This window comes from Poeciliopsis prolifica, unplaced genomic scaffold (genome assembly GCF_027474105.1).
Source record: "Poeciliopsis prolifica strain line A6 unplaced genomic scaffold, Auburn_PproV2 SCAFFOLD009, whole genome shotgun sequence".
NCBI lineage: Eukaryota > Metazoa > Chordata > Actinopteri > Cyprinodontiformes > Poeciliidae > Poeciliopsis > Poeciliopsis prolifica.
This window is the reverse complement of record NW_026562384.1, coordinates 1,342,052-1,361,899: the sequence shown is the minus strand read 5'-3', so window position 1 is coordinate 1,361,899 and position 19,848 is coordinate 1,342,052. Positions and strand designations below refer to the sequence as shown.

Genomic DNA, 19,848 nt, shown 5'->3' with positions numbered 1-19,848 from the left:
TGCGCGCGTGCTCCCCTCCAGTCTCAGCTGTGGTCTCGCGGTCCCACGTGCGAGAACAAGAGACTCGTGGGCTTCACGCGCAGCGCCATGAATTCACAACTGTAAACAACAAAGTTTCAGCTAGCATCCAGAAATGTTGTTTTCCAAAGAAGTGCCATGGCGGCGGCTGGAGGGCATGTCGTTCGGCTTTTACACAACCGAAGAGATAAGGTGAGGCAGGTTTAGCATGTTAGCTTCTGGCGGGTCAGAGTTCAAAACATCGCAGAAGCTCGTGGCTCGTAGCCTCCTGAAAGTGTCACATCGGAGCTGCTGCGGGGAGACTCATTACTTGTAGCAGCTGAGAATGCTTGTCAAATAATAAGTGAAACACAAACAAACTCCCCTTTGAGCTTCACACCTGTTTTACTTTCTGACCCACAAAGCTCAGGACAAACTGAGTAAAAAGTAACTGAGGATAAGTTGCAACATTTTTCCATCTCTTTTTCAGAAAGTTGAGCGTGAAAACCATCACCAACTCCAGGCTTCTGGACGGCGTTGGAAATGTGGCCCAGAACAGTTTGTATGACCTGGCTCTGGGGCCAACAGACACCAAAGAGGTGCTTTACTGAACACATGCTCAGTGATTGGACCTTATAGGAATCCAATTCTCATTTTGCATTTAAATGAATAATGCTACTTTGTTTAATGTTGTTGGGTTTTCCCAGATTTGTTCCACCTGCTGTCAGGATTTCAACAACTGTCCAGGACACTTTGGACACATCGAGCTGCCTCTACCAGTCTTCAACCCGCTGTTCTTTGATGTGAGCATCATTCAGTACACAAACCTGTACCAGAATTAGATCAACAGCTTTCACAAATATAGGTATATTCAGTTGAAGGATAGAAACATTGAGTGCAGTTGCTTATTTCATTTCATTTATTTATTTATTTTACAACATTCTGATTTTACAAATTTTCTTTCACTATTTTGATAAAAAAAACATAGTGTTGGAAAATATGTATTTTTTTTCTCCATTTTCCTACAATGAGAAATTGTTAATCATTCATAACTCTGCCGAAAAGAGTCTTACCTTTTATGCAAAATACAGTTTTAAGATTTTAAAACTATTGACGTAGTATTATTGTTAATTAAGATGACATTTTCTGCGTTCTTTAGGATTTTATGTTGGTGATCAGCACAAGACTGTGCTGTTGTTCTCTAAAGTACATACAGCTATTAAAGTCTAAGAGTTGTACAACACACAAAGATAAGATTTAGGAATAATTTTGAAATGCTTCCCCAAGAAATGTGACATTTTTTCTGTGCCATTTAAGTGAAAATTAAAATAAAATTTCAAGCAGGATTAATAATATTAATAATAATAAAAAGAAAACTGCAGCAAGCTGACTTAATTATAGATAGAAAAAAGTTGAAGAGGATAAAGGAGCGTAACTTTGGTTTTCCACTTTCAGTCTCCTGTCATTTGCTGCAAGTTTCACTGTCTCTGTTAGCCTGAAGTAAATGAAGACATATTTCAGTACATCATAGAAACTATAGCTTCCTTTTAAACATCTTCTTCCAGTTTTTGTGCTGTGATGTCACTGACAGAAGAAATATAATAGATAAGTTTTCTTCACTTAGAGCTTCTACACTAAAGAGTGTTGCTCTCAGCGCATCCTATCAGCTTCCGAAATGCTTCTAGCTTCAAATAGTCCAATTTTTAATGAATTAATTTCATTTTGTGTCTGACATGTTGTTCCTCTTCAGAAACTGTACCTGTTGATCCGCGGCTCGTGCCTGTTGTGTCACATGTTGACGTGTCCCCGCGCCGCCATCCACCTGCTGGTGAACCAGCTCCGGTTACTGGAGCATGGAGCCATGGTGGAGGTACATCTTGTGGAGAGCGTTCTTAATCAGGTGAGTTAAAGGAACATCTGCAGCTGCTGGGAAGCATCAGCATCCAAATTTCCACCGATTCAAATTTGAATCTGTTGACAAAATGATACCGGTAAGCTAATTTTTAAAAGTGAACCGGGACGTTCACTTTCCGTGTGTAGTTAACTAGTAACCATCGGAACCATAGAGATTTGCTATCAGACAAAAAATAAATAAATAAAGTTGATTATTGTTGTTCTTCTTATGTTAGCACCTTGAAGAAAACCCCAAAGCCACAGGAGACGAGATCGAGCAGGTGCTGAGGGAGTTCACCAGCATGGTCATTGGAGCGAACGCCGAGGCTTCACAGAACTTCAAACCTGTGAGTTTACTCCTCCACATAATCACAAACCCAACCGGACAGGTGGTTCTACTGATGATATCTCCCTGCGTCACGCACCGACTCCGCGTCTCTTCTGCTTGTTAGATTAAACATCTGGTGGAGAAGAAGAGCAGCTTGATAAACAACTTCTGGAAGGTCCACATGAACTCCAGGAAGTGTTCGTATTGCAGGTAGGCCGACAGAGACCCAGCCCGAACCTGAAGCATGACGTTCTGAACGGTGACGCGAAGTTCACCTCGTGCTACATGTTTATGTTTTACCCGGGGGAAGAGGTGGCAAGTCAATGGTGCGTCGCGAACACAACAGCAAGCTGATCATCACCATGCCAACGGGAGGACAGACTGCTGAAAACACAGGTGGGGGACTTTGGCAGTGCATAGTGTTTGAATTTACAGTTTTTTTTAGGCATGTTCAAGGATTTGTAGTAAAATGGAGGAAGATAACAGTACAGCTTAAATGAAGTTGTGGAACAGTCCTCCTGAAATCACTCCTGTTAATCTAATTAATACGTAATACATTATTCATGGTAGCTTTCATTTGCAGCTTTTTGTTTCCAAATAAAAATAATCCAAATTCATACCCAGTGACTAAAACCATGAACAAAATGATATTTCTTTCAACTTAAAAAGAAAAAAAAGGTTCAGCCTTTGCTTTTGATTATAATAGTATTGTTGACTTTTTGTCTAATTGAGTTAATTATTAGTTAAATATTTTGTTTTAATTTAGTTTTCATTGGCTTTAGTGGTAGTTTTAGTTTTTACCTAGTTTAGTTTATTTTTAGGTGCAGAATTCAAAAAGGTAAAAGTATTGTTTTGTGATTATTTATACATCGATTGGGTAATGAGGACTCAACAGATGATGCCATTTTCAAAAAAAATGTTTTCAATAATGATTGAACGATCAGCTGATTCTGGTGCTTTCTCAACTTTTTGCCATCAACACTCTTTGAGCATAAGCACCACCAGTTAGCGTATGGAGCGCTGTAATTTGTAATTACAGCGTAATTTAACTTGTGTGGGAGGAAAAAAAATAATTCAAAAGGCTGATGAATAGATTCATAATCACAAAAACTATGGATATTATATTTCTAATTTCAGTATGTTTGTTTCAGTTAGTTTTATAACCAGTATTCTTGTAGTTAGTTCAATTTCTTTCCAATAATTACCATTTTTATTTAACAAAATTGGTTTCTCAATTTCAGTTTTTTGTTATTTTAACTTCAGCTTCGGTTATTACAGCGAGAAACCGGCGATCAGACCTGATTTTTGGCTGTAGCAATGAGTCAGACCTGAACCTTCAGAGTCACATAAAGATAGTTACAAAATCAGCCTTCTGTCACCTGAAGAACATTTCTATGTGATAGAATCCCTAATGTCCCTGCAAGATCTAGAGAAACTTAAAAGAAAATAAAAGTTTTTATTAAATAAATAAAGAGTGTTCAATCAAGGAAATATGGAAACCAATTAAACTCTTCAGCCTAATTGTTTTCAGGCTTAGTTTGCAGTGGTCCAGAAGAAGCTGAGACATTTCAGTGGAGTAAGAAGTAGTAAAGTGTTCAATGAAGCAAAATACAGAAAGAAACATTTAGAACAAATAATTAATACAAGAGGATGGTGTCTGTTGCTTATAGTGAAAATGTTCTTTCTAGATTTCCGCTCTTATTTTGCGTGGCATGTGTTGGATGAGAATATTTCTCTCTGCTTACATGTCCTTTTTGTAGGTATTGCAGAAGATCTGATGGGAAAGAGAGTGTTTCTCATGGCCAGCACCGCTAGGGAGCACATCAGTAAAGTCTGGGAGAAAGAGGGTAAAATCCAACATTATTTAATCAATTACTCAAAATGTTTAGATTTCATTCTTCAAGACTCCTCGGGCTGGAAACCTGCTGTTCCTTTTTCATGGCTTGACAGCACTCTGTCTCTTTCTGCCTATGATTATGACTTTGATTTCTTATGACTAAATACAAAAATAAGTAGAATCACTGTTTGGTCTAGATGTTACTTTATATGATAAATTTTACAGGCAGTTTTATGCATTGTTACTGCTAAACCAAAATGTCCAGCATGGGGAAATGAGATGATCTCGCTTTATCTCAACACCTTTGATTCCAGGTTTTTTCCTGAAGTTGCTGTTTCCTGGTCTGGCGGAGAGCTCAGGATCTGAGGGACAGGAGGGTTTCTACCCCAACCTGTTCTTCCTGGAGCTGCTGGTGGTTCCACCCTGCAGGTACGCTGGCAGCACAACGAGCCGGCACGAAGGCTGACTGCAGCAATACACGCACCTGACCCGCCCTTTGTTCCAGGTATCGCCCCATTAATCGCCTAGGTGACCAGATGTTCACCAACGGCCAGACGGTCAACATGCAGGCTGTGATGAAGGACTGCGCCGTCATCAGGAAGCTTCTGGCTCTCATAGCAGGAGAGAAGCAAACTGAGGAGCAGGAGGAGGGAGTGGTGAGGGAGCGTCACGGCTTCCTTTTGGGAACACTTTATCTCAGCTCTTTATTTATCCTACCATTTGTTTCTCCTCCCCAGACGTTTGAGGCAGACGATCAAACGTTCCTGTCGGGAATCAGTGGAGCGACGTTACAGGATAAGCTCTATAACACGTGGAGCCGCCTGCAGAGCCATGTCAACATTGTCTTCGACAGTGATATGGACAAACTGATAACGGATAAATACCCTGGGATCAGACAGGTGTGACAGACTTAATGGCATGTAGGGGAAAAATGGGGCATGAACTAGGACATGTTTAAAATACCGCTGCAGCCAGGAATAACTTTTTGGGAGCGATTTTTTTTTTTTTGTTTGTTTGTTTTGTCAATTGGGTAAAAAAGTTTAAAATTCTGCAGATTTTTAATTTCACTCCTCAAGCCGCTTTCTATACAGTATTAGAAAAAAACATTAAAGGATGCAAATAAAAAAGTCCATTCACCTTTTAAGATAAAACCAAAGACTTTTCTGTTCCGGCCGGCAGATCCTGGAAAAGAAGGATGGATTGTTCCGGAAGCACATGATGGGGAAGCGGGTGGACTACGCCGCCCGGTCCGTCATCTGTCCCGACATGTACATCGGAACCAATGAGATCGGGATCCCCATGGTGACTAGATCTAGGTGGAGAGTAGCAACAGAGTTGTCAACCAGTTGATTGTTGACGTGTTGACGGTGTGTGTGTGTGTGTGTGTGTGTGTGTGTGTGTTGAGGTGTTTGCCACCAAGCTGACCTACCCTCAGCCCGTCACGCCTTGGAACGTGAAGGAGCTCCGGCAGGCCGTCCTCAACGGGCCCAACGTCCACCCCGGCGCCTCCATGGTGATTAACGAGGACGGCATGAAGACCATCCTGTCGCCCAGTAACGCCACGCAGAGGGAGGCGGTCGCCAAGCAACTGCTGACGCCCTGTCCCGGTCCACACAAGATGCCCATGAAGATTGTAAGTCTTGACTGGAAGCGGATCCACTGAGAGCTGCGACTGGGTTTTCACTCCGTCATGCTGTGTTGTTGTTGCCTCAGGTGAATCGACACATAAAGAATGGAGACGTTCTGCTGCTCAACAGACAGCCCACCCTGCACAGACCCTCCATACAAGCCCACTGCGCTCGCATCTTACCTGGAGAGAAGGTAACACCTCTTCTCTTCTTCTGCTCTCATTGCTATATGAAGGATCCATGAAGGAAAAGGTTCCTTATCCTGCTTTGTAAATGTGGAATCCTTCCTTCACATTGCCTGACTTCTTTTCTGTTTCCTTTCTTCCTGCTGTCTTCCTTCCCACCTTCCCTTTTTCCTTCCTTCTTCCTATTGTCTTTCTTCTTTTCTTTCCTCCTTCCCATTGTTTTCCTCCTTTTTTTCCTCCCGACCTTCTTTTTTGCTTCCTTCCTTCTGTCTTTCTCCTTTTCTTGCTGTCTTCCTTCCCTCAATTTTACTTTCCTTTCCATTTTCTTTCTTCTTTCCTTCTATCTTTCCTTCCTTCCTTTACTTTCTATTGTCTTCCTTCCTCATTTCTTGTTCTAGTCAGATCCCACCTGCTGTGTAAATATCTATCAATAAATTCAGTAAATTTCAGAACCATTGTAGTGAAACCTGTTAGGTCAGTAACCCTGTAGATCACATGACCAGTCAACCCTCTCTGTCCTCTGCTCCTCAGGTCCTGCGGCTTCACTACGCCAACTGCAAGGCGTACAACGCCGACTTTGACGGAGACGAGATGAACGCCCACTTCCCTCAGACTGAACTGGGCCGAGCCGAGGCCTACACGCTGGTCAGCACCAACCAGCAGTACCTCGTCCCCAAGGTGGGCCCCCACAGAACCCCTTCAGCACACATACATTTAGGCCTGCCTGCTTTTCACTCTCAGACCCTGAACTCCTTGAATCAGAGGGATGTGAATGAGTTGTTGGTTTCCTTCCCTGTTTGTGGTCAGGACGGTAAACCTTTAGCAGGCCTCATCCAAGACCACATGGTGTCAGGAACCAAGATGACCATCAGAGGCTGCTTCTTCACCAAGGACCAGTACACCGAGCTGGTGTACCGAGGGCTGACCGACAAGAAGGGCCGGATCAGGCTGCTGGCCCCCGCTGTCCTCAAACCTCAGCAGCTGTGGACCGGGAAGCAGGTGACCGCTACACACGACTCCTTCTGCAACCACAGAAGGAAAAACATAAAGAATATTCACACACATTTACCTTTGCTTTCACATTGCTATCTCACATTTTCACAGACTGGACTGGGACTTGATATGAGGGCTCACCAAAAATTCACCATTTTCTTAGCAATCTCATTTTAAGCAATAAATGCTTAAATTAAGTCATTTTTATCTAACTTAAAATGACTTCTTATCATTTCTCATTTTGGAGGATAATTTCTTTTAATAGGAATGAAAATAGAACAGTATTCCAGGGGTGGTGTGTATTTGTATTCCTCTCCTTTAAATCAGTAATGTTTTAACTCTTTAAGAGTTCAGAAATCAGTATTTGGTGGAATAACCAGGAGGGTTTCAGTGGGGTTTCAGTGCAGTGGGCTCTCCACTTTTTCCAGACCTGTATTTGTTACATCACCCTTTACTCCACCTCCTCCTCCTCTTCCACAGGTCGTCTCCACTTTATTGCTGAACGTTCTCCCAGACAAAGCCGTCCCGCTTAACCTCACCGGCAAAGCCAAAATCCCTGGCAAGGCTTGGATCCAGCTCCCACCTCGATCTTCTCCTGGGTACAACCCAGAGAGCATGTGTGAGTCACAGGTAGGAACACACACACACACACACACACACACACACACACACACACACACACACACACACACACACACACACACACACACTAGAGGAGATGTTCTGGAGCTTATCTGCGGGTTGAACTGGCGGCTTCACGGCGTCGTCCTGCAGGTGGTGATCCGTCAGGGCGAACTGCTGGTCGGTGTTCTGGACAAAGCGCACTACGGCTCATCGGCCTACGGATTGGTCCACTGTTGCTACGAGCTTTACGGAGGGGAGACCAGCGGGAAGCTACTCAGCTGCCTTGCTCGACTCTTCACTGCCTACCTGCAACTCTACAGGGGCTTCACTCTGGGTACGGTCCTGCCTTTAACTGTAATGGCTTCGATAGGGACACTATAGGTAGTAGATATAAACGCATTAGATTGAGTCATTCTTCTCTCAAGCCTTAACTCCGGGTCACCTGCATGTGTCTCTCTAGGAGTGGAAGACATTCTGGTGAAACCTGGAGCCAATATGCGGAGGAAACAAATCATCCAAGAGTCTCTGAAAATTGGCACCAAGGTGAGCAAATCTCCCCAATTTGTGTTTAATGCGCTGATCAAATCCTGCAGCCTTGTCAAATTCAGTGCTTCCTTCTTCCTGGATGCCACTGGCCAAAATGGCTGCCACAGTAAAGGTGCAGTTTATGGGCCCCACGGTGCTCCACATGCCCACTGGGGACAAACATCTACTGCACACAAACACTCAGGAATGCTGAACAGCGTTGGATTTTTTTTTTTCCTCACTCTCTTTTCTGAAAAAAGAAATTAGAAGCGGCAGAAAAATATTTTCAAAAAGTATTTATTTTAATCATCACTTCTGTTAGTTGTATGATGGATTATTAGGGTAAGGTGAGAATAATTCTCATTTGTGTAATAGCAGCAGAATGAAGATGCAATTTTACTAGAAGAAATGTCTTAAAATTACAAAAAAAGACGTGTATTGAAACATGAAAATATTTCATGTTGAACATTTCGTGTTGAGCTAGCAGACTGCTGACTGTCGGTACTTTTCGCCATCTTGGTTTGGACAATGCCTGTATTTCTCCAATAGCTTTAGGCTCCATTTTGCCGCCTTTAATTTTGCTGTATCTTTTAAGATATTAGCAAAAAATTTAAGCCCCGCCCCTTAAAGCTAACAAGTTACATCAAGGTTATTATTATGGCGCAGCATAGCAACAGGAGCGCTGTGACAGATAACACGTAGAAACAATAATTGTCTGCTAATGTGCGTAGTTTCAAATATTTAGCCGGTTCTTCTTCAAGCCACCAGCAAAGTATACTCATGAAATCCCCTTTGGTCCTAGTTGGAAAGTGATTTTCAAATAGTTTGTGTGTGTGCCCTTAGGCCCTGCAGGCTGCCTTCAACTTGCCTCCCAGCACGACTCCGGCTGAAGCTGCCAGTCGGTGGCAGGACGCTCACCTCAGCCCCGACCAGAGAGACTTTAGCTTGGCCGATCACAAATTCAAGGAAGTGGCCAATCAAGTGAACAACGACATCAACAAGGTTTCACTCTCCATCACCGGGATCAATAATGACCCATACATGTACAGCATAGGAATTATTCCAGTCTTTAGTCATTTAGATGTTAACTTTTTTACTATTTGTATGTCACATAAAAAGTTGTTTCCCTCATCTTTTCTCGTTTTTGCATTACTGTCTAAACAGACATTGAAAAATAGATTTTTAGATTTAGTTTAGACGCCAAACAAACTCTGAAATGATAGTTTTTAAAATAATCTTCACAGATTTTATTACATCTATATTTCTTTGTGGATTATCCTCTCGAGATATTTTCCAACATTTATTTTCTTGGTTTATTTTGTAGATATCAGTTTGCAACTTATTGCCCATATGCTAAAAAGTCAGAAGTCTTTAAAACTTAATTGTTTCATGATGAAATCCAACAAGTTCATGTACTCAGACACTAATGATGTCTTTTAAACTGATGGATTTTATGACATCTAAAAACTGTAGTGGCAGTTTCTAGTGTGACGCTGTAACAGGATGAAGCATCACCGCTTGGTGTATCAAAGTGTGTTTCAGTGACCATGTGTTTGTGTTTAGGTGTGTATGCCAGTCGGACTGCACACCCCGTTCCCAGACAACAACCTCCAGCTCATGGTGCAGTCTGGAGCTAAAGGTTCCACCGTCAACACTATGCAGGTGACCCAAGTTTGCTCTTATCTTTGTCCCGTCCTCCATTTTATATGGATTGTGAAGGGAAAAAATGCCAACCCTCTTTTCAGCGCACTCCTAGTTCTGATCCCGTTTGTTGCTGCTCGTTCCAGATCTCCTGCCTGCTGGGCCAGATAGAGCTGGAAGGCCGCCGGCCGCCCCTGATGCCTTCAGGAAAGTTTCTGCCTTGCTTCCAGCCATATGACCCTTCGCCTGGCGCGGGGGGCTTCGTTTCTGGACGCTTCCTCACAGGAATCAAGCCACAGGTTCGTCCACTCGGCTGTGGAGGTGGAGGGCGGTTTGTGTTTGGCTACAGAAGGACATTATAACATGCAGACTGTCAGATATGTGCAGGTTAAGTTGCATAAGTCTTAAAATTATGAAACTAAAATTAAAGCATTAAAATGTCTTAAATTCATTAGAAAAAATTTAAGATGGTCTTACATTTTTAATGTTAATGTCTCTGTAGTTTATTTTTCTCTTGGGACTTTTCTGTCTGGCAAACGTTTGAGTCGCACTCAGACATCTTCATCGTCTTCTGTGATTGAGGTTGTTGAAGCTGCAGCTAATTAGCTGCTAATACAATTTTACTAGCTAACTGTGTAGTTTGTTTTCCTCATGGGATTTTTCTGTCAGGCAGACATTTGAGAGGCATTCAAATATTTGTTTTTTGTGTGTTCTGTGACTCAAGATGGTTGAGACCACCGCTAACTAGCTACTAATATACCTTTTCTAACTAGCTAGCTAGCTTTTTTGGGTTCATTGTGGTGGCAAATTTAGCACCACTTGGCTCCACTACACCTGACACAAGTCTAGGTGCTGCCTCTGAAAAAAAAGGCTTGGTACCATTACTATAAAAATATGCTACTTTGTTTTGTACATTTCTGTTGTGATTTCGGTCTTTAATTTAATTAATGGTCTTAAAAAGTCTTTGAGTTGGTGAAACCTGCAGAAACCTTGATGATTGTGATGTGTCTCCAGGAGTTTTTCTTTCACTGCATGGCTGGGAGAGAAGGACTGGTGGACACGGCTGTGAAAACGTCCCGATCAGGATATCTGCAGAGGTAACTCACCTTTACACAAAACCTCTCCTGGTGTAAACGGAGCAAATTTTAGCCTCATCATCAGCTGGCATTGGGAAGTTGAAGTGGTTGTAAATGAGTGGGATTGCTGTGCTTCTTCTTTTCTTCATCTGCCTCATTCTCCCTCCCACCTTCTGCTCCCCAGATGCATCATAAAGCACTTGGAGGGTCTGGTGGTGCAGTATGACCTGACCGTCAGAGACAGCGACGGCTCCGTGGTCCAGTTCCTGTATGGCGAGGATGGGCTGGACATTCCCAAGACCCAGTTCCTGCAGCCCAGGCAGTTCCCATTCATCGAGAACAACTACGAGGTGTCGCAATAAACACAGACACTGACTGGCTTTCTGTGGGGAGGCTGGACTCTTGATTTAAAAAAAAAAAAAATGTTGCTACTTTTTGGAACTATTTTGCCATAATTTACTAGCATAATTGAGTGGTTTTATTTAATGTCGTCTTGTTGATGTTATTCTTAGAGATGTACAGCAAAACCAACTGAGGTCTGCTAAAAGAGATTTTTACTTCCAACCATCTCTGATGGCTGATCAACTGATTGGAAATGAATAATCCCATCTTTTTTCTTGTCAGCGAACGCACCGTATCTAGTCACTAATGGCTGACAACAATTCTCTTTTATGGTAAAGTTATCATAAGAAGGGCTCAAAGTTGGAAATTTTCACTATAAATTGCAGCGTTTAAATTACAAATTTTATTATATATCAAACGCAATTAATGATCTTTGAACTACTTCCTGCTCTCTTCTTCTTTCCAGCAACATCTGCTTGTTGATAATCTGAAAGGTGTTTCTATTGCAATTTTGTGAAATGAACAAATTTTTATAAAGGCTAAAAACAAAAGCCACTTCATGCTAGCGCTAAAAGTTTTCATAGAAAAACATTATTTTTACAAAATTTGGCTTGTTTATTTCAATTTATTTTTTAAATATCAAAATGTGCAATGATGTGGTCAACGTAAACGCTGCTATGGAGGCGTCTTTTCTACATATGTTGACCTTTTATTCAATATCTCACTTTATCCGGGACTTAAAAATCAGAAGATAAAAGGAGGCAATGCTAACCGTGCTAATAACTGTGCTACACTCTGTTCTCTTGGCGTCTTTTTCCCAGTGGTTCACTCACCTAAACACAGAGTTAAAAAACAAACCGTCCATCAACCACAGAATACACAGCTTCATTAAAACTCAACTTTAATTCTGTATTTAACCGTTAAAATTAGCTTCATGTCAGCTTTTCCCCAAGACATGGCTCTTCTTTCAATGTCCACTTGGCAGCTTTGATATTTGTACAACCTGCACTAAATGCAAGGAGAGGTTTAGACCAATAAACTCTACAATTTTGAAAGAAACATAGAATAAAAAGAAGATGAAGAAAAAGAAAGATACAAGGAAATGAAAAAGATTTAAAGATTTATTGATGGAATATCCAGAATCAGAATAGCATATAAATGTTGTCATAACTTTAAATTTGGCTTCTTCTTTCTTATGACTATAAAATATGTTTTCTGTTCTTTCTTCTTCTCCTGTTGCTATTGTCACAGTTGAGCATACATTTTTAATTTGAAGAATCCTTTAAAACTTCCTTTGCTTGTGCTTTCTGTTTCTCCTCAGGTCATCAGGAGGTCACAGGACCTGGACAGCGTTCTGGCCCGTTTGGACCCTCACACTGCAGCCCGCCACTTCACAGCCATCCAGCGCTGGAAAGCAAAGAGAGAGCTGGCGTGTCCCCGGAGAGGTATACGTCTCTAAAAAAAATATTTTGATTACTGCTCTATTTGATTTTTTTCCATAAATTTTGGTTTGACTATGTTTTCTGTGCCAGGTGCCTTTCTACTGTTTTCCCAGAAGAAGTTAGCAAAACTACGAGAGGCCATCCCGTCAACTGAGCCGCTGCCCGCTCAAGATCCTGCAGTGCTGCAGGTAAAAGTCCGTTTTAGTTCGACTTGCTGCATATACGGTGTCGTCTTGAACCCTTTTCTCTCTCTCTCTTTGTCTCCACAGCTGGTGAAGGACTGGCACTCTCTGGACGAAGCCAGCAGAGTCAAATACACCAGGCGGTCGTCCCGCTGCCCTGAGCCGACCCTGGGCCTGTTCAGGCCCGACGTCTGCTTCGGGTCGGTGTCGGAAAACTTCCATGACATCACCGAAAAGTACTTTCAGAACAGAGGTAACGCCACGGAGGACGGCATGGAGACGCAGAGGTACTGAAACGCAACTCTTCTTTTTGGACAGTTGAACCTCGCATCATTATCCTTCCACCTTGTAGCTTGCACTAGTCTGAGTGATTCTAAAATGAAGAAAATAATGGCTAATGGCTAGAATTAGATTCCTGCTTGATTGTGTCTCCTCTGCTGTAAAAGCAGCTGAGTGACGTACAGTAATGAATGACTGCAGGCTGCGACAGCTGCTGCACTATAAGTGGCAGCGCTCCCTGTGTGATCCGGGGGAAGCTGTGGGCCTGCTGGCAGCTCAGTCCATAGGTGAGCCCTCCACCCAGATGACCCTCAACACCTTCCACTTTGCGGGCAGAGGAGAGATGAACGTCACTCTGGGAATCCCTCGGTAACAAACCCTCACACTCACAACGCTTTTGTGTCTGTTGTTGTTGACGTCTCATTTTAACGAGAGCCAACTCGTGTCCAACCTTCCAGACTGAGGGAGATCCTGATGGTGGCCAATTCCAACATTAAAACCCCCATGATGAGCGTCCCGGTGCTGAACAACAAGAAGGCCTTGAAGAGGGCCAAAACGCTGCGGAAGCAGCTCACCAGAGTCTGCCTCGCTGAGGTCTGAGGCCATCACAGTTCTGTTTTCTTATCAGTTTCTCTTCCTCTGTTACCAGTTGTTTTACTCATCTCCTCTGCTGTGGTCTCTTTCTGTTCCTCCTTCATCAAAGCCCAATCTTAATGCAGCAGCCCATCGCTTTTAGGGTCAGAACTAAGACATGTATTCAGTTTAGCTTGAGATTACATTTAGGAAGGGCTAAAAGTATCTGGCAGTGAAGTGTAAAATCAACTTTTTTCTAATGCTATTCCCTCATCAAAAACATACCTGGAGTGTTGCCTCGATTTTTTCATGTATGCTTCAGAAGTCCTTTAATCTCCATGGCGACCGTTCAGCTGTGCTAAAACACCTGGGTGAACCTAGCCCCGCCTTCGAGGACGAAGCTCCTCTCAGAGCTGCAGTTTCCCAGCTACCGAGCTTCTGCCTCACAGGGCAGCATTTAGCAAACCTCTGGTGGAACTGCTGAGCTCATTTTAGGATCTACTAAAAATGTTTCTAAAAGAGGAGCCATGTTGTGATGACTTCTTGAAGGTAGAGTTTCAGAAGACTTGTTCTTAAAGAGGCAGAGGCCCAATTTTAAGGTGTTAAATTAAAAAGTCAGATTTTTTTTTCCAAGTCATGTTTGATATTTAAAGCATTTTTATAATTACAAAACTGCACTGCATACCTGGGAAATACACAATACTGCCACTTTCATTTATCAGGGTTAGAGATAAATGGTGTGTGTGTGTGTGTGTGTAGGTGCTGCAGAAGGTGGACGTTGTCGAGACGCTTCGCATCGAAACTAATCAAACACTGCAATCGTTTAAAGTCACCTTTCACTTCCTGCCTCCGGAGCGTTACTGTGACGACAAACTGTTAACTCCCCATCAGATCCTCCACTACATGGAGACGAGGTGTGTGTTCGCATGTCAGGAAACAGTCGGAGCTCACCTGTTTGTCTTTAACCCCACCTGCTCTCATCCACCTCCTCGTCTACTTTCAGGTTTTTCCGTCTCCTCCTGGAAGCCATTAAAAAGCGTTCAGCCAAGCTGGCCTCCATCGCCGTGGAGACGAGGAAGGCCACCTATGGAGATAAAAACATGGATGAGGATGGGACCGCAGACGACCAGGTTTTAATTTAGTTTTGTGTCATTATTTTTCAGTGTTCTCCCTCAGCCTCAGTCGTGCTTGAGCTTTTATTTTCGTTCACGTTCCGCAGGACGGTGGTGGAGAAGAGGAGGAGGAAGGAGAGATTGTCGATGACCAGGGGAATGAAGGAGACGCTGATGCATCAGACGCCAAGAGGAAAAGCAAACAGGCAGAGGAGGTAGGGCTGAGGCTGAAACAGGACTTGTTCGTTTGTGAAACGTAATTTCATGAATTGAGGTGCCTCCCCCAATGTCAGACTTTCTTTAACATTTTCCAAAATGAGTTTCAACTTGGTTGGAATGGACTGTACTCCCAGAAACTGTCATCCAATCAGGACACGAGCAGTACACTGCAAAAACACACAAAGTCTTATTAAGTGTTTTCAATCTAGTTTCTTGTGCAAATATATTAGTGCACTTTAAATAGGACAAAATTAACTTACAAAGTGCTTTTCAGCAAGATATTGCAGCTTGTTTTGAGTCAATTTTTTCTTAATATTGGATCATAAATTACTACTTCCAATGGTGAATTATTTCACTTTTAATGTGAAATAATCTGCCAATGCAACAAGAACTTTTTCATTAATACTGAGGAATTATCGACTTAAAAACATGCTCTTATTTCTTGCTGGAAAGTGACTTGCTAGTCCAGGCTGATAATTCACCTTCACTTACAGGTAGACTACGAAAGCGAAGACGAGGGCGAAGGCAGCGATGCTGAAGAGGATCAGGGTGAGGAGGAGAACAGCCAGGCAAACGCAGCGGAGGAGACCCAACCAGAGTCAGCAGACACTGGAGAGCAGCAGCAGCAGGAGGAAAAAACAAGAGTGAGGCCAAGTAGAGGCTCCCTGGTCCAGATGAGGGTGAACTCAGTTCTGTCTTCTAACTCGGCCATACAGAGATACTCCTTCGATCAGCAGGAAGAACTCTGGTGTGAGGTGAGCCAGGTTGCACTTTAGAGAATTACAGTAAACTGCAACAAGGCTATTGGTCCATATTTGTGCAAAATGGTATACGTACATAGGAGTAGATATGTAATTAATGACTTTTCTTTAATGTTATTTTGAGAATCTGCTTTAAACTACACTAACAGGAGATTTCAGGTGCATTCTCTTATGATTCATATCTCAGATTTTCTAACATAAGCCAGTGAAACGGCTTTAGTGCATGCTTTAAAAGTCTTAAATTCATATAGCTAAAATGAAGGCATTAAAATGTCTTAAATTCATTTTTAAGAAAAATAGACAATTGGCCTTAATTGCAAGTCTTAAATTTTGTCTTGACAGAACTATTTAATCTTGTATTAAATGTATATTTGTTTCTGGTGGGACTTTTCTGTTTGAATCAGACATCTTCATTGATTCTGTGATTTGAGACAGTTCAGGTAATTGTAACTCACAGCTAACATACCCTCGCTAAGTAGCAAGGGTATAGCTAGCTACTATTTCAATGTTAGCTAGTTAGTTTTTCTGTGTCTGTTGTAAGCCAGTTGGCTGGACAAAGTTTGTTTATTTCTGTGGAGATCTTTCGTTCATCATGGTCTTAAAAACTGTTTTAAATTCGGCTCTAGAAGTTTTAAATCTGAGACATTCGGGGGGAAAAGCAAGAAAACCCCCTGAAGTCAGCTTTCCAGCTGGAACTGGAATATTAGAACTTGCCTGCCTAGAACCGTAAGGTTTGAGTCCAGAAAGGCCGTCAACATACTGAATATAGTGAAAGGTGCCTGGTGTGGGTTAGGCCCAAAGTTTGTTCAGACTTGAAACTGTTCTGCCATTATTTTCACTCATCAGTTCCGATGTTCTAACAACTTGTACGAAACGTGACCATTCACACAGGTGGAGCTGGAGTTCCCTTTGAACAGGGTCCACTTCGACCTGACCTCGGTCCTGTCGACTCTGGCCCAGAACGCCGTCATCATGGAGACCCGAGGCCTGACGCGGTGCCTTCTGAGCGAGACCACAACCAAGTCTGGGGAAAAACAGACGGTTCTCAACACAGAGGGCATCAACATGCACGAAATCTTTAAGTACAACGATGTACGTCGGCCGCATTCCACACAACCTGGAACTCTTATTCCATAAATTATGCCACACTTTGACTCACTTTTGCACTGAATAACAAGAAATTACACAGTAATCTAAGAAGCATATGTCGAGGGATATATATGAATGAAATAACCTGAAGTTACAGCTCAAACATTTGTACTAAACTATATTCCTAGAAAAATGTTTACATTTCCACTAACATCTTCAAAACAAAAACAATCTGGGCTCAAAGAAAATCCAAAAAACATCTCCCCTCCCTCTCAAACAATGGATTTGTCCAATTGACAGGAAACACCAGGTCCTTATCAGCACTGCTCATGGGCACGCTTCCATGGCAACACATGACCAGGTGACCTGAAAGAGAAGAGAGAATGAATAATGAAGCAAGTGACTTCCTCCAAATGAAAGTAGGAAGTACAAAACACAGCAGCCGTTAGGGAAGCAGTAAATCGCTCACAGGTGGCATGATCTGTTATTGATTATCAATGTGATATAAAGCGTCAACTTTTTCAGACATTTCTCTCCATGTATAGACAGGTTGTATGTTATTGTTCACAACCAGAAATTTTACACATGTGCACAACACTGAAGGGCGATGAGATGATTGAGATGTTGCAGCATTAACTAAATTAAACCTGGAGATGTAGCATTATTAATTCAGTGCAGTGAGTCACAACAAAGGTATAAATAATGCAGAAAAACCACTCATTCTTCCATTTCCTTGCTCTACACCTGCTCTGCCGATGATCTGTCAGAGAGTCGGTGTGTGGGTTGCCTTTCCTTTTTTTCTAATTGAACCGAAACAACAAATTTTCCACAGCACATCTACATGTTAAGGTTGTCAAAGTCAAGTTAGCATAACTGATCTAACTTAGCTACATCAGCTATGCTAGATTTAATTACTTTTTTTTTTTATTAAAATGTTGTAGTGTTGACAATTAGTAGCAAAGAACTGCATCCCATTTTCTTTCATATGCCATGCTACATTTAATATTTAGCATGTTATGTTGACAACTTAACAGCTAAAGCCAATGGTAAGCTAGCACATTTTGCCCTTCAGCAGGGCGATGGGGTGGGGATCTTCCGTGCCTGACGTCACACTGCAACATGTCTATATTAATATTATAATCTGATCAGTTATTGCATTTTCAAGTTAAGTCACCATTAAAGACTTGATAAACACGGTTTAGCATTATCAATAATAATGCTGACATGAGGATATCATGTCAACTGACTGAAATCGCCAGCTGAACAGAACTGGTACAACCTGATTGTTGGAATTAAATCAGGTTGTAACAACTAAATACATCTTTGCATAAATGTGTTTAGTTGTCACATGATCAGCTTGTGTCTCCAGATCCTGGACATCAACAAACTGTACTCCAATGAGGTCCACGCCATGGCCAGCACCTACGGGATCGAAGTGGCTCTGAAAGTCATAGAGAAGGAGATCAAAGATGTCTTTGCAGTTTATGGTACAAACACACACGCACACACACACACACACCCCCACCCCCCCCCCCCCCCCCCCCCCCACACACACACACACACAGCTATCCTCTAATTCACAGCATTACTAAAGTCTAAAAATGTCTAGAACTTAATTATTTTCTAGTCTGGATCAGGTTTGATGGAATTAAATTGTTTGTATCTGACTTTTTCCATCTATCCACTCATCCATTTGTCTATTATCTGACTACCTTTTTCCCTCCTTTCTTCCTTCGATTCTCCCTTCCCTTCTTTCTTTACCTTCTTCCTTCCTTTTGTCTTCTGTCTTTCTCTTTCCTACTGCCTTCTTTCCTTCCTTTCTGTGTTACTTCCTTTTGTATTCCTTCTTTCTATCATTCCTTCCTTTTTGTCTTCTTTTCCTTCCATAATATTGCATTCCTTCCTTTCTTTCTATTACCGTCCTTCCTTCTTATTGTCTTTTTTTTGTTTTTTGCCTTATATTTTTGTTTAGCAGATTTAATGTGTAAAGTCTGACCTCTACAACCACATCTGTCATATTTATCCTGAAAGAACCCCCAGTTACGTCTGAAAATTTGAGTGTAGAAAACTCTGTAACGTTCAATAAAACGTGCAGAACTCTTAGAGCACCTGGGTCTAAGATTGTGACCCAGTATCTCTGACCCCCGTCTGCAGGGATTGAGGTTGACCCCAGGCATCTGTCGTTGGTGGCAGACTACATGTGTTTCGAAGGCGTCTACAAGCCGTTAAACCGACACGCCATCATGTCGAACTCTTCCCCTCTGCAGCAGATGACCTTCGAGACCAGCTTCAAGTTCCTCAAACAGGCCACCATGCTGGGTAAGAAATGGAGGGAAACGATTCAACAATGGACCTCGAGTCTAATTTGATTTTCATACTTAAGGGAAGAAAATGGCTCCTGTCTTTACGCATGTAAATGACATTCCTCCAGCTTTGGTTCACTCGTTCCACTCGTTTACAGAAATCAGCATGCTCAGTTTCTTTCTTAGTCATTGAAATCTTTGCTCTATTTTTTCCTTTTTTCACTAAGTGCTATTATTCTTATTCAGGGTCACATGATCAGCTGGTTTCTCCCTCGGCCTGCTTGGTTGTGGGGAAGGTGGTCAAAGGTGGAACAGGACTGTTTGAACTGAAGCAGCCTCTGCAGTAGGACGAGCCGCTGGCAACTGTTTGCGTGTTTGTTGATCTCGACCCTGCAGCTGAAGCGCCATTTGTCTGGAAAGCAGGCGGGAATATTATGTTCAACAGGTTTTTTAAGAGTACCTTGCAAACCAAATGTCCTGTTATAAAAGGTTTGATGTGGAGATTAATGTAACCTATTAAAGCCTTCCAGTTTTTTTTACAGGATAATGTTTATGCTTTTAAGCATATATTGTATGATACAGTAAATAAATAAAAAGTTCCTGTTCAAAACTTTTTAAACTGAGACTTTACTGTCATAAATAACATAATCGTTTAGAAGGCGGCCTACATCTCCACTGTTTCCCGTATCTAATGATGTACAAAGTAACAATAAATCTTAATTGTTAGCGGTTTTACGTGTGAAGAATAATTTGTAACTGCAGAAGGTATGTGTAATATGAAAGAAAGCGGAAGTGATGGGTGATGCCCTGAACCTGATT

At 42.1% G+C, this 19,848-nt stretch overlaps 1 protein-coding gene and 1 non-coding gene across 3 annotated transcripts; both read left to right on the top strand.

The window, feature by feature from the left end:
* Positions 1 to 22: 22 nt before the first annotated feature.
* polr1a (RNA polymerase I subunit A) lies at positions 23 to 19,759 on the top strand. Of its 2 annotated transcripts, XM_055034796.1 has the most exons (37): positions 23 to 210; positions 488 to 596; positions 705 to 800; positions 1,748 to 1,897; positions 2,127 to 2,237; positions 2,343 to 2,428; positions 2,529 to 2,614; positions 3,979 to 4,065; positions 4,370 to 4,484; positions 4,561 to 4,711; positions 4,793 to 4,954; positions 5,235 to 5,357; positions 5,461 to 5,688; positions 5,769 to 5,876; positions 6,400 to 6,546; positions 6,676 to 6,867; positions 7,342 to 7,491; positions 7,636 to 7,819; positions 7,946 to 8,028; positions 8,854 to 9,012; positions 9,574 to 9,672; positions 9,798 to 9,950; positions 10,666 to 10,748; positions 10,912 to 11,077; positions 12,391 to 12,514; positions 12,602 to 12,699; positions 12,781 to 12,980; positions 13,174 to 13,341; positions 13,431 to 13,566; positions 14,305 to 14,459; positions 14,549 to 14,675; positions 14,765 to 14,872; positions 15,371 to 15,631; positions 16,529 to 16,729; positions 18,096 to 18,213; positions 18,881 to 19,045; positions 19,276 to 19,759. In XM_055034796.1, the coding sequence occupies exons 1-37, from the start codon at positions 134 to 136 to the stop codon at positions 19,374 to 19,376; spliced, it is 5,067 nt and encodes a 1,688-aa protein (XP_054890771.1). In that variant the 5' UTR covers positions 23 to 133; the 3' UTR covers positions 19,377 to 19,759. The 2 variants fall into 2 exon arrangements, with proteins under 2 accessions (XP_054890771.1, XP_054890770.1); XM_055034795.1 differs by having other exon boundaries at positions 4,561 to 4,954.
* LOC129363034 (small nucleolar RNA SNORA5) lies at positions 8,074 to 8,209 on the top strand. The gene has a single exon (XR_008606291.1). It is a non-coding gene; the product is annotated as a small nucleolar RNA SNORA5 (small nucleolar RNA).
* Positions 19,760 to 19,848: the final 89 nt, after the last annotated feature.